Source organism: Nerophis ophidion, linkage group LG08 (genome assembly GCF_033978795.1).
Source record: "Nerophis ophidion isolate RoL-2023_Sa linkage group LG08, RoL_Noph_v1.0, whole genome shotgun sequence".
NCBI classification, from domain to species: domain Eukaryota; kingdom Metazoa; phylum Chordata; class Actinopteri; order Syngnathiformes; family Syngnathidae; genus Nerophis; species Nerophis ophidion.
In genome coordinates, this window is record NC_084618.1 from 52,315,779 (window position 1) to 52,328,995 (window position 13,217).

The 13,217-nt window shown below is 38.9% G+C and overlaps 1 protein-coding gene across 1 annotated transcript in view; it reads right to left on the minus strand.

Annotated features, from left to right (window-relative positions):
* Positions 1-13,217, minus strand: part of usp22 (ubiquitin specific peptidase 22) — a 37,874-nt gene that overhangs the window by 20,033 nt on the left and 4,624 nt on the right. The window contains exons 2-4 of the mRNA XM_061908873.1: positions 7,594-7,726; positions 3,326-3,439; positions 3,145-3,246 (exon numbers count right to left, since the gene is read on the minus strand). Coding sequence (XP_061764857.1) covers positions 3,145-3,246; positions 3,326-3,439; positions 7,594-7,726 — 349 coding nt within the window. The remainder of the gene's footprint in view (positions 1-3,144; positions 3,247-3,325; positions 3,440-7,593; positions 7,727-13,217) is intronic.

The window sequence follows — 13,217 nt, forward strand, 5'->3', positions numbered from 1 at the left end:
ATATCTATACTTCTATTAATATATAAAACGCTTGTACTTGTGTTGTTTAGTTGCTTTGCATTATTTTGGGCATGACTAAAAATGTGGATATGGGTCTAATACCGAGTGGTCACAGGGGCAATATTGGTCATACCAATATTGAAAATGATATTTAAAATAATCAACATCATTGAATGATTCACTTTTTGATCACAATCATAAATAATCAGACAAAAACCCAGAATGAAACAATATCAATAAATAATGTCATACTTTTGGCTCTGATTTAAATCATTTGCTTTTTGCCCTTAAAGTCATCTTGTGTCCATGGACTTACTTGTTAGTTAATAACAAAAAGGACAAAATACTTTCTGACAATAAAATAATCGATCTAATCATGGTTGTACAAACAATATACAGCTTTTCTACTTAGTTTTGTTACAGTCAATATTTATATCGATCCACTAATTTTTGTTTACATTCAAGAGCGCTAGCTTGCTTTTAGCGGTTGGCATGGCTTATTGTATCCTACTACTGTACGGGTGTGTAGGATAGCCGGTTTAGCTATTCCTCATTCTCTAATTATGATATTTAAAGAAACTTAGTTTATCTGCTATCATGGAGGTGAGAATTGCCGACTTAAAAGTGGCTTTGCACTATGGAGGGACATTACTGTACCTGCTAACATAACAAACCACTGTTGTATTGACCGTACACTGCTACTATACTTGCTGCAGTTACTATGAATATTTGTGTATTGAGCTGCCCACCTCTGTTCAAATTCAGGACTTCTAGCTTAGCGATTAGCAAACCCTCTTACGGTGTGTAATGTAGCATGTTTAGCTTTTCCTCGTTGTCAGTAATAATGACACTTGCAAGAAATGTACCGTATTTTTCGGAGTATAAGTCGCTCCGGAGTATAAGTCGCACCTGCAGAAAATGCATAATAAAGAAGGGAAAAAACATATATAAGTCGCACTGGAGTATAAGTCGCATTTTTGGGGGAAATGTATTTGATAAAATCCAACACCAAGAATAGACATTTGAAAGGCAATTTAAAATAAATAAAGAATAGTGAAGAACAGACTGAATAAGTGTACGTTATATGACGCATAAATAACCAACTGAGAAGGTGCTTGGTATGTTAACGTAACATATTATGGTAAGAGTCATTCAAATAACTATAACATATAGAACATGCTATACGTTTACCAAACAACCTGTCACTCCTAATTGCTAAATCCCATGAAATCTTATACGTCTAGTCTCTTACGTGAATGAGCTAAATAATATTATTTGATATTTTAGGGTAATGTGTTAATAATTTCACACATAAGTCTCTGGCCAAACTATGAAAAAAACTGTGACTTATAGTCCGAAAAATATGGTAGTTCATTTGCCGTCATGGAAGCGAGATTTGCTAACTTTGAAGCTGTTTTGCAATGTGGGACATACAGTAAGCAGAGAACTGCTACGTTAGCATGGTGAGAATGCTATTTTGCGTTGAGGACGCGTTTGTTCGTTTGTTGTTGTCAAATTTGCGTGACATAGCTTGCATGTGTCATCAACATACATTATCACAATATTACGATTGTAATAAAAGCATGCCCAAAACTACCAATGAAGACACGAAGGTCATGTCCTATGTATATTTTTAAGTGAGAAAAAGAAGATGATATGACTGACTGCAAATATACTTTGTGTAGGACATTGTGTGCACTGTACATCACCATGTAGTAGATCATCCCCTCGCAAAATACAATCTTTGGTCAAGCACAGTTGGCTACAACTCCATCAAGATAACGCAATAAAGTTAACATCATCCAATCTGAAGTGTGCCGTCAACGTAATGTTAACATTAAATTATACTAACCTAAATAATGTTGGTTTCACCTGATTTAAAATGTTTTGAAATTCTGTCAGTAAAATAACGTTGTCAGTCAGGTTCTGTTAAAAAAAAAGCCCGCCCCAAACGCTGTGTGTAAGGCTTAGTGATCAGTGTTGTGCCCTATTTGTGTAAATAAACACATTAATATGCAAACCATTGAATGGCAAGGCGCTTCATATAACATTTTACCCCAAATGTACTCCTGGCCACATCATGCTCTGTTACTGGTAAGTTAAGTTAAAGTTAAAGTACCAATGATTGTCACACACACACTAGGTGTGGTGAAATTTGTCCTCTGCATTTGACACATCCCCTTGATCACCCCCTGGGAGGTGAGGGGAGCAGTGGGCAGCAGTGATGCCGTGCCCGGGAATAATTTTTGGTGATTTCATCCCCAATTCCAACCCTTGATACTAAGTGCCAAGCAGAGAGGTAATGGGTCCCATTTTTATAGTCTTGGGTATGACTCGGCCGGGGTTTTAACTCACAACCTACCGATCTCAGGGCGGACACTCTAACCACTAGGCCACTGAGTAGGTGAATATGAGGGCAGAATTTCACTTCACTTTTACTTTCCGTAACTCCGATGCCTATGTCATTATGCTTTGCAAAGCAGAAGATCTTGGGTTCAAATCCCTTTCATGGTGTAGATTTTGGTGAAGTTTTTAAGTTTATTTTTTTAATGATGTGTAAATTGTTTCATATGGTGAACTTAAGCATATTAATAAAAAAAAGTGGACTGTTACAAAATTGTACTGATTGTCAAAGATCCATCCATCCATCCATTTTCTACCGCTTATTTCCTTTGGGGTTGCGGGGGGGCGCTGGTGCCTATCTCAGCTACAATCGGGTGGAAGGCGATGTACACCCTGGACAAGTCGCCATCTCATTGCAGGGCCAACACAGATAGATGTTAGATATTATTACATGGGATAATTCGGTCTCAATGAAAGCTTTTATCATTCTGGAAATTAATTGTGTTGCTCAAGGTGATATATTATATATATGGTGCTGGGATCCACGTGATTTCTGCGTTTCAAAGCTCCTTTTGGACCACCAACTTTTTGACCTCGGTATTTGTCAAATCGTAGTTACCGCCCAGATTAAAAGCATTATCATCAGGCATATTTACATCATATATTGTCTATATTGCTCGCACGTTCCTGACTAAAATGAGTGCAAATTCAACCTCTTGTACCAAGCTTTTTATCTGTGAGGTATAGTAGTGATAAATTGGATCAAATGTTTATTTATCCACCCCTTTGAGAGTCACGAACCAATTGTACAGTTGGACGTGATTCTCCTCCTCTTGGGGTTGTGGCGAAGAAGCTCCAGCTCCCTCTTGGTGGGCTCCCATGTGGAGTACTTCTCACCTATGCCTAATATTGGATCATTGTAACAAAAATGAAAGATTGTTCAAGCAGTCTAATAGTGTTGAGATTTCAAATTCTACCACACCTTGCATTTTCCAGGCTTTTCTTTGTTCCTCTTTGGCGATCTGTTCCATGTCTTTGTCGTATATGTAGTCTTGGCACATAAAGCAGTAAATTCCCCCATACAGCAGGTCAATAGCTGGAAAGTCAAGACAAGGAGAGGGTGAGAAAAAACTTGCTAAAGAAACAACAGTGCGCATGGGAGATGTTTTATAGAAATGCAGTGATGTTCTCCTCGTTTATCATTTTGTTTTTCACAGGGTAATAGAGAGCTGTGAGTCACTACACCCTGTATGCAGCGCTAGATGATTCATCTCTTAGTCTTTTTTCTATTAGGCCACGTTGCCATGGCACTGCAATGCCAAGAAGCAGGGCTTATTTGCTGACATATCTGCTATCTGTTAACATCCTCCAGTAATGGTGGAAAGGCACCCGAGAGAGGTGACGAGCATAAAAAAAAAAGAGTCAAAATGTGAGGGGAGGAGTAAAAGAGGAGGCGTCTTTCAAATGTTTCACACATGCTGAATTGCACCACCCGTCTTTCTAATAATGGGCTTGCAGCTACCTGTTTTCCGTCACCATGACAACTTGGCCTTCAGCTTCCCTTGGCTGACGTTTTAATCCTCTGCAGGTATGGAGGGAAAGCTAAGAATGAATGCAGGGAGGAGAGGGAGTATAGAATGTTCCATATTGTCAGGGAACCGGGACGAGTAATGTTTTTATACAAGATGTTAATTGAGACTGTCATAAACGTATTAATGTGACATGTTTGTGTTTGTTGTAAAACTGCACTGCATCATGCTGACACACAACAATCAATGTTGTTAAAAATGAATACCACCTATAAAGTGAACATGGAAGAAACAGTAGGGATGACCTTTGGGGAGACATGGGGAGGAGTTTGAAAGCCTGCTATGATTGCATCACGAAAAATGTTTTTTCTGCCTTTACAAATTGGGCCAGCTCCTCTAAAGTAGTCAGCTGATGAGAAATAATGTTGGGATGCACTGTCAGATGGCTGAAAGAATAAATGAAGGGCACACTATAAGAAATACAGTAAGAGTACAAAGATAAAAGCTCAGGTCAGAATTGGCTCCTAAAAGAGTTGGAAGAACATGATTGAAAGAAAGAGGATGATTGCAAAAGAAAGAGGATAATTGCAGGGGAGGAGTTTGGTCTAATAGAAGCTAATTCCACAGGGGTTATTAAAGACGACTTAATTACCTCTTCAACAGTCTGATGTGCTCTGCCCTCCTCCCTTTTTTTCTTCTTGGTATTCAACTGTTATTTTTTCAGGGACAGCTTACCTAATTAGGCCCACAATTACACTTACCCAATTATACATGTGGGAAACGAATGCACAAACACACATCACAGGGGGATGTTCCTGAGCCAAAAAGTAAAGAGGCAGAGAAAAGGAAGCTTCCAGAAAACCCCCCACAAACGATTGTGAACATCTGCCAAAGAGGTGCTCTGTCATGCACACCCGAAGAGTCTATGCAGTGACAGACAGTCCCCAAACCATCCCACTTTCTCCAATATTGCTGTATGAGGTTCTTAATTTACACCTCAAACGGCCTAATTCCGTTATGTGTAGAGTATTTTTAATCCCATTGTAAAATATTGAGTTTTTACGTTCAAAAAATATGTCCTAGTGCTTTAAAAACAAAGAACATCAGCACTTGTTCTGTACATGTTCGTCTATAGTACTACTGAATAGTCACAAACAAATGATAAATGATAAATGGGTTGTACTTGTATAGCGCTTTTTCTACCTTCAAGGTACTCAAAGCGCTTTGACACTACTTCCACATTTACCCATTCACACACTGATGGAGGGAGCTGCCATGCAAGGCGCTAACCAGCACCCATCAGGAGCAAGGGTGAAGTGTCTTGCTCAGGACACAACGGACGTGAAGAGTTTGTTACTAGGTGGGGATTGAACCAGGGACCCTCGGGTTGCGCAGGGCCACTCTTCCACTGCGCCACACCGTCCCTGGTAACCTCTGGTAACACAAAGCACAATGTAACCAGAAAAAGCTGAAATGTTTATATCTATCATACTCTGGTGATCGATAAAGATAGCCAGACTTCTGTTTCCAGGCTCAGGGTGAATGCTACCAAACAACAACAAACCAGCTAATTTTGGCTCTACGGTATCTTCACCGTGACAATCTCCAGTTGACCAACTTTTGGCAGAACAGATATTTGATGGACTTCATCTTCTGAGACTTTGATGCGAGTGATGTCAAAGGGCAGTGGGATGTAGCTTCAGACATTCGGTGCAACCCTTCAGGCTATGAGCTATCAACAGCTGTACGGGCGAAAAGGAGATGAACTCTCTGGATTCAAGATGCACTTCATCTTTGAGATCAATAGCACAGCTTTGGTTGTGAGCGAAATGGAATGACAACAGATATTGCTAACAAGACGGAATGCTAACAAATAACAAGAAAACTAACGACCGCAGCTTCGACTGTTGACCAACTTTGTGCAAGACAACACACTGCCCCCTGCTGTTTCAACACAAGAAAGCTTAGTTCTAACTAAGAAATTACACAGAATGTGATTAAGTATTTCCACGCCATGGCCCTGTTTTAGTGGCCGAGAGGCGACCATAGCAATGACGTTTGGAGGATCCTCCAAGCTACCAGTGAGTACTGTAATCTATGGTAGAATACACTCAAGGCTACTATATTGGGTGAAATGAGTGTAAAGGGCTTTTATAATGTTACAATGTATTTAGAAGGTTTGTAAAATGTTTGTTATGCTCCAACTATGAAAATCTTTGAATTATTAATAATAATTCTACTTTGCAGAAATGTGTTTATTGCGATCATGTCCGGTACCAATTAACCATGATAAACAAGGGCCGACTGTACACGTAACTATACATGTACATTGCAGTGTGTACACTGTTCATCTTTTCTCTGCAAATTGGATCTTGTGAGAAACGTGGATGTCTTGCGCTATTTGCTGATGTGTGACATTTTGCATGATGACGGACCAGGTCGAGAAATACGTATTGTAAATAAATAGCCACAAAATGCAAAGCAAAACGTGTGCAATATTTAATGATTTCATAGCGGTGATTCAAAATCCACATTTTTATGTGACTTCAGAAGCATTATGTTTTCCTAAAATCAATCAGGTCAAATTTAGATTTTTAACACTTTTGACTTTAAAGGTTCTATTATTTTCCTTAACCTTTACTGGTGGGTAAAAACATGTAAGTTTGTGCTTGATAATAATGTTACCATGCAACAGTGCATAAGTGACTTGAATTTAATTTGATGTAAGTGCTAGCTAGTACAATTCGTAATTACCTAGGAGATATTGTAGTTATTGTGCCTATCTATATATTTTTAGCAAAGCCTCAAGAAAAACTCTTCTTTTAATGTACGCCTGTAAGGAATTAATGCATTGACACATTTTCTCTTAATCTGACAGGATGGTCGATATCTTCATACTCTAGGGATGGTTACATGTGGCGGAAACTACAGTACAGAGCAAAAACTGACATGAAATGAAATGACCGAAACTCATACCCACAATTTACTCTTGTCATTGAGAACGTTAGCCCTGCACACATGATTTTCCAGTCTGGGTATTGAGATAGAAAGTAATACACATTATTGACTGAAAATAATAAAATACAACCATAGATTATAATTCATGTTTATCTCTACTCAATGAGAGGGCCAGTGTCAAATATATGAAATACTAAATAAAACCACATGTTATTCCCTCTTTGATTTTGAAATATACAGCTATGTTGCTGAGCAAATGAAAAAAAACTATAATTTAAACTATATAATTCTGCCACCATAAATCATGGGATTTTTTATACACATAATATTGTAATGGTTATCATCGTCAAAATTTATATATAAAGTGCTTTTCAGACATATAAAATGCCCCATCACCAGACACACACACACGTGCCATGATTTTGATTACCGTACATCGTAATCAAATCGTGAGGTGGCCAAAGATTCCCACCTCTAGCTATTATGTTGCTCTTTTTTGCATGATTGCATTTTTCCTTGATTAAAAACATCAGGATAACACATACGGTCAGACCTGTGAAATGATGCAGTTGCAAAATTGGAATCAAAATGTGTGTTTGTACAGTATGTGTGGCATGTGGACCCTTGTGTACAATGGGGCTCATCAGGACAAGCTATCAACTCATTTTAATTAATGGGCAATATTGCAAGGATAGCAGGATTTTGACTCGGTGCAAACACAGCTATTATGTGTATTCTTTAAGCCAGTGTGTTTTAACCATACCTAGATTATGCCTTTTGCTCTTGGCATGCTCGTGGATGTGTTTTTTGGCAAAGCAGGCGAAGAAGACACAGTAAAGGCAGGAGTGAAGTCTGCTGAGGTGTGCGCCGCACATGTGGCAGATGCAGGACTTGGCCTATAATAGAGGTGGGATAAAAACAAACATACACAGTGTCATCAAACAATTAAAAACAGCTTTTTGAACAGGGCAAATGATTTGAACCAATCAATTGACTTGTCCAATTAATTAAACAAACAATACAAATTCTGTAATAATGGTGTTATGTGCAGGGCGTATTGACTGTCATTTCACCTCCAACTGATTTCAGCTACCAATGCACTTATTAACTAATTAAAAAAGGAATTGGATAAATAGTGACATTTTTTAGCCCCTTGTTATTGATCAATTCTAATGTCCTCAATGAGGACTGCAAAATTGTCATTACATTTTTAAATAAATAAAATATATTAAATTACAATGTAAAATTAAAAAAAATTATTGTATTGAGCCAATTTTTATATGTATTGACAGCTTATAAGCAATGTATGGAAGTATGTTTATAGAAAATGTAATTAAATGTTAAACTAATCATAGTTCACATCAAATAGAGACAATTAACTTCCACTGTTATTTAAACAAATTATCCTTTTAAGCATTATACAGAAACACTAATACAGTCTTACCTCAACCAAAAATGTGTGTTTTGAGATAAAAGCTGCCTCTCGACGAATTGTTTATGCTTTAAGTTGCAAGCAACAACTTGAGTTACAATCAGTTGGCGTAACTAATGTCATATACATCTGGTCTTACTCGCTAAATTGAGATTAACACCACTATTTTCTGTTTGATCGTGGGAAGGAAGAAAGTGATTGTTGAGGATAATGATGAGAAGAAGAAGTGGATGCTATTAAAGAATGAAATCATCAAAACCATGACAGACCATGCAGCAGACTTCAGAAGCAAGCAGTTGGAGCACTGCACTGCTAGTCTGCACAACACTAAAGCACAGTTAGTCAGTAACACCAGCCAAGGCTGTTAAAACAGAATCTAAATGACAAACAAATAAAAGCTTTTTATGGAGTGTTTGTTGGCGAAGCAACTCGAAGGAGATACCGTAGAAGTCCACTCTCCAAGGTAAATGCTACGCATTTTTATTATTATATTACAATCCCCGTTCCCATATGAGTTGGGAAATTGTGTTAGATGTAAATATTAACGGGGAAATTGTGTTAGATGTAAATATTAACGGAACACAATGATTTGCAAATTATTTTTAACCCATGTTCAATTGAATGCACTACAAAGACAATATATTTAATGTTCAAACTCATGAACTTTATTTTTTTTTTGCAAATAATAATTAACTTAGAATTTCTTGACTGCAACACGTGCCAAAATAGTTGGGAAAGGGGATGTTCACCACTGTGTTACATCAACTTTTCTTTTAACAACACTCAATAAACGTTTGGGAACTGAGGAAACTAATTGTTGAAGCTTTGAAAGTGGAATTCTTTCCCATTCTTGTTTTATGTAGAGCTTCAGTTGTTCAACAGTCCGGGGTCTCTGCTGTCGTATTTTACGCTTCATAATGCACCACACATTTTGGATGGGAGACAGGTCTGGACTGCAGGCAGGCCAGTCTAGTACCTGCACATTTTTACTACAAAGCCACACTGTTGTAACACATAGCTTGGCATTTTCTTGCTGAAATAAGCAGGGGCGTCCATGATAACGTTGTTTGGACGGCAACATATGTTGCTCCAAAACCTGTATGTACCTTTCAGCATTAATGGTGCCTTTACAGATGTGCAAGTTACCCATGCCTTGGCCACTAATACACCCCCATACCATCACACATGCTGGCTTTTCATCTTTGCGCCTAGAACAATCTGGATGGTTCTTTTTCTCTTTGATCCAGAGGACAAAACGTCCACAGTTTCCCCCAAAAAAGTGAAATGTGGACTCGTCGGACCACCGAACACTTTTCCACTTTGCAACAGTCCATCTTAGATGAGCTTAGGCCCAGCGTAGCCGGCAGCGTTTCTGGGTGTTGTTGATAAATGGCTTTCGCTTTGCATAGTAGAGCTTTAACTTGCACTTACAGATGTAGCGAACAACTGTATTTAGTGACAGTGGTTTTTCTGAAGTGTTCCTGAGCCCATGAGGTGATATCCTTTAGAGATTGATGTCGGGTTTTGATACAGTGGTCAAAGGTCACGGTCATTCAATGTTGGTTTCCGGCCATGACGCTTACGTGGAGCGATTTCTCCAGATTCTCTGAACCTTTTGATGATATTATGGACCGCAGATGTAGAAATCCCAAAATTTCTTGCAATTGCACTTTAAGAAACGTTGTTCTTAAACTGTTTGACTATTTGCTCACGCAGTTGTGGACAAAGGGGTGTACCTCGCCCCATCCTTTCTTGTGAAAGACTGAGCATTTGCTGGGAAGCTGTTTTTATACCCGATCATGGCACCCACCTGTTCCCAAATAGCCTGCACACCTGTGGGATGTTCCAAATAAGTGTTTAATGAGCATTCCTCAACTTAACAGTATTTATTGCCACCTTTCCCAACTTATTTGTCACGTGTTTATGGCATCTAATTCTTAAGTTAATGATTAGTTGCAAAAAAGAAAAAAGTTTATCAGTTTGAACATCAAATATGTTGTCTTTGTAGCATATTGAACTGAATATGGGTTGAAAATTATTTGCAAATCATTGTATTCCATTTATATTTACATCCAACACAATTTCCCAACTCATATGGAAACAGGGTTTGTACTTCAAAAAACAACTGACAAATCCAATAAAATGGATTTTAATTCATTTCAATGGGAGACATTGATTTGAGACAAAAGTGTTTTGAGTTAGATGCCCCAACGAAGAACCAGCTACTGAATTGTTTTTCTACCCAATTCCTTCCTATTAATGCGCTCAATACTCATTGGCGAGTGACGCGCATAAGCTTAGGTACCACTTCCAGGTGTGTTTTATGGCTGATTGTGAGATGAATGAGTCAAAGAGTTGAGTAAAAAATTAACAGTGAGGCAAACAGTGTGACAGCTATGTATGTATGTAGCATGTACGATTCATGTAATCAGTTATTTTTATGACCAATTACGTTTCACATGCTGTAGGCATGTTGCAGATTACAAGATGTGATAAAGGTTGATTTCAGTGTCAGATCTAACTTTTGATGCCACCACCAAAAAGTATTGGACTTTTGGTCTGACTATGGCTTTAATAATCCTCGCAAATGGTGCCTCGGATTTGGCTGAAAACACATTTTGCTGGACGATAAATTGTCCTACAAATTATTGCCAAAAAACAATATTATCGTCTGTAATAAATTAAGGACTATTGTAGTCATCAGGGTTTCCCACACATTCATTAATTTGTTGCGGCCCGCCACGAAAGAATTATGGCCGACACAAATAGATTTATTTTTTTTAGGCTTTTGACTCACTCGATCGCTCATAAAAGCAATGGGACTCTGTCTGTGAATGGAGCTTGTAGTTACATATCATATAAATATGTAATTATTATATAAATATGTATATAAAGTGTTGTAATTATATTCCAACTCCGCATTCTTTTGGTCATCGCCGCCACTTTTGGTCCCTAGTGTGTGAATGTGAGTGTGAATGTTGTCTGTCTATTGTTGGCCCTGTGATGAGATGGCGACTTGTTCAGGGTGTACACCGCCTTCCGCCCGATTATAGCTGAGATAGGCTCCAGCGCCCACTGCGACCCCAAAGGGAATAAGCGGTAGAAAAAAGAAAGGATGGGTGGACTTTGTTAGTATTTATTTGTATTGGAAACATTTACTTAATGTCCTTTTTTTAGGCATTTTAAATGATTCAAAATCCTTCACATTTGAATATGTCACTGAAACCAAGCATCTAAAATGCATTCAATTAAATTGTTCAAGCCACCACATTTCCAGGAGCTCAAGATCTTCTCGATTTTTGTTTTGAGAACCAGCATCCTCTGGAGTAGAAATTTGTTGTTTGTGTATTTCTTTAGTCAAACTTACACTTTTCAGAAAAAAATAGCACTGTTATGCAAAATACAAATGGCCCCTATGAGTTCAAATGTCAAGGCTAGATCTGCCAAGATGTAGTTTACACTGGTCCAAGTTCCTTGATACAACAAGAGCACTCTAGTGTTTTTAAAAATTTGCTGCAAAAACGTTTCAGTCCATCCCAAGTTTTGAAGTGAACTAGGTGGGGTGGTCTGGTATCATTCATTGGCCCCCAGTTGTTTAGCTCTGATCTAAAGTCTTCGGGTGAACAGACTTAAACAGGAACTGCACTTTTTGAGGGAATTTTGCCTATCTTTCACAATTATTATGGGAGACAAAACCACAAAGCTTCTTGTATCTGGCGAGGAAGACACTGCTCAAAGAAACGACAGAACAACAAAAGACTAACTGTTTGCACTGACAAACCCTGCAGTGGTAGAATTTTTTCCCGCAACTATTGTACCCAAAATCAACTGGAAACGTCCTCGGCCAGCTACACCAAACAGACAACTGTCCATCGAGTAAGTCACTATGACATTGATCATGATACATGCAGCACATCATGCTTGTTAGTACACACACTGTCGAGCTGCCTGTGTAAAAACCCATCCATCCATCCATTTTCTACTGCTTATTCTCTTTGGGGTCGCGGGGAGGCGCTGGTGCCTATCTCAGCTAAAATCGGACGGAAGGCGGCTTACACCCTGGACAAGTCGCCATCTCATCGCAGGGCCAACACAGATAAACAGACAACATTCACACTCACATTCACACACTAGGGCCAATTTAGTGTTGCCAATCAACCTATCCCCAGGTGCTTGGAGGTGGGAGGAAGCCGGAGTACCCGGAGGGAACCCACGCAGTCACGGGGAGAACATGCAAACTCCACACAGAAAGATCCCGAGCCCGGGATAGAACCCCAGACTACTCAGGACCTTCGTATTGTGAGGCAGACGCACTAACCCCTCTTCCACCGTGAAGCCCCTGTGTAAAAACAAAACATGACATTTGGGCTAATACTTTAGGGATACGGCAATATGTTTTTCACTCAGTAAGATTGGTCTCCTATTGCATTTGTGTTGTGCATTACAATCTCAAAAGCGATTCAGCTGCTGAATCAGAAGCTAGCTTACTTCTAGCTAATGCCAGAGCATGCCGTCACAAAGCGATGTGTTACGATGGTAGAAAAAGAGTTCCTCAGCGTTTGCTATTACAATAACAACATCACGAAAACTTGGTTATTATACAGGTTACAGAACATAAATGAAGTATTGTTAGTGGTTTTTGGATGCATTTTTAGATTGATTTAGAGGCAGGATGGATTGTTCCCATCTTTACGAGCGTTATTTTAATCTTGAGAATGCAGAAAAAATAAATAATAATAACCTTAATAAATAACCTACCTGCTCAGTGACTTTGTGGTTAAAGTGTACGCCCTGAGACTCGAATGTCGTGAGTTTAAACGCCCGGCCAAGTCACACCAAAGACTATAAAAATGGGACTCGTGACCTCCCCGCTTGGCACTCAGCATCAAAGGTTGGAATCGGGGAATAAATACCCAAAGTTATTCGTAAGCGTAGCCACCGCTGATGCTCACTGC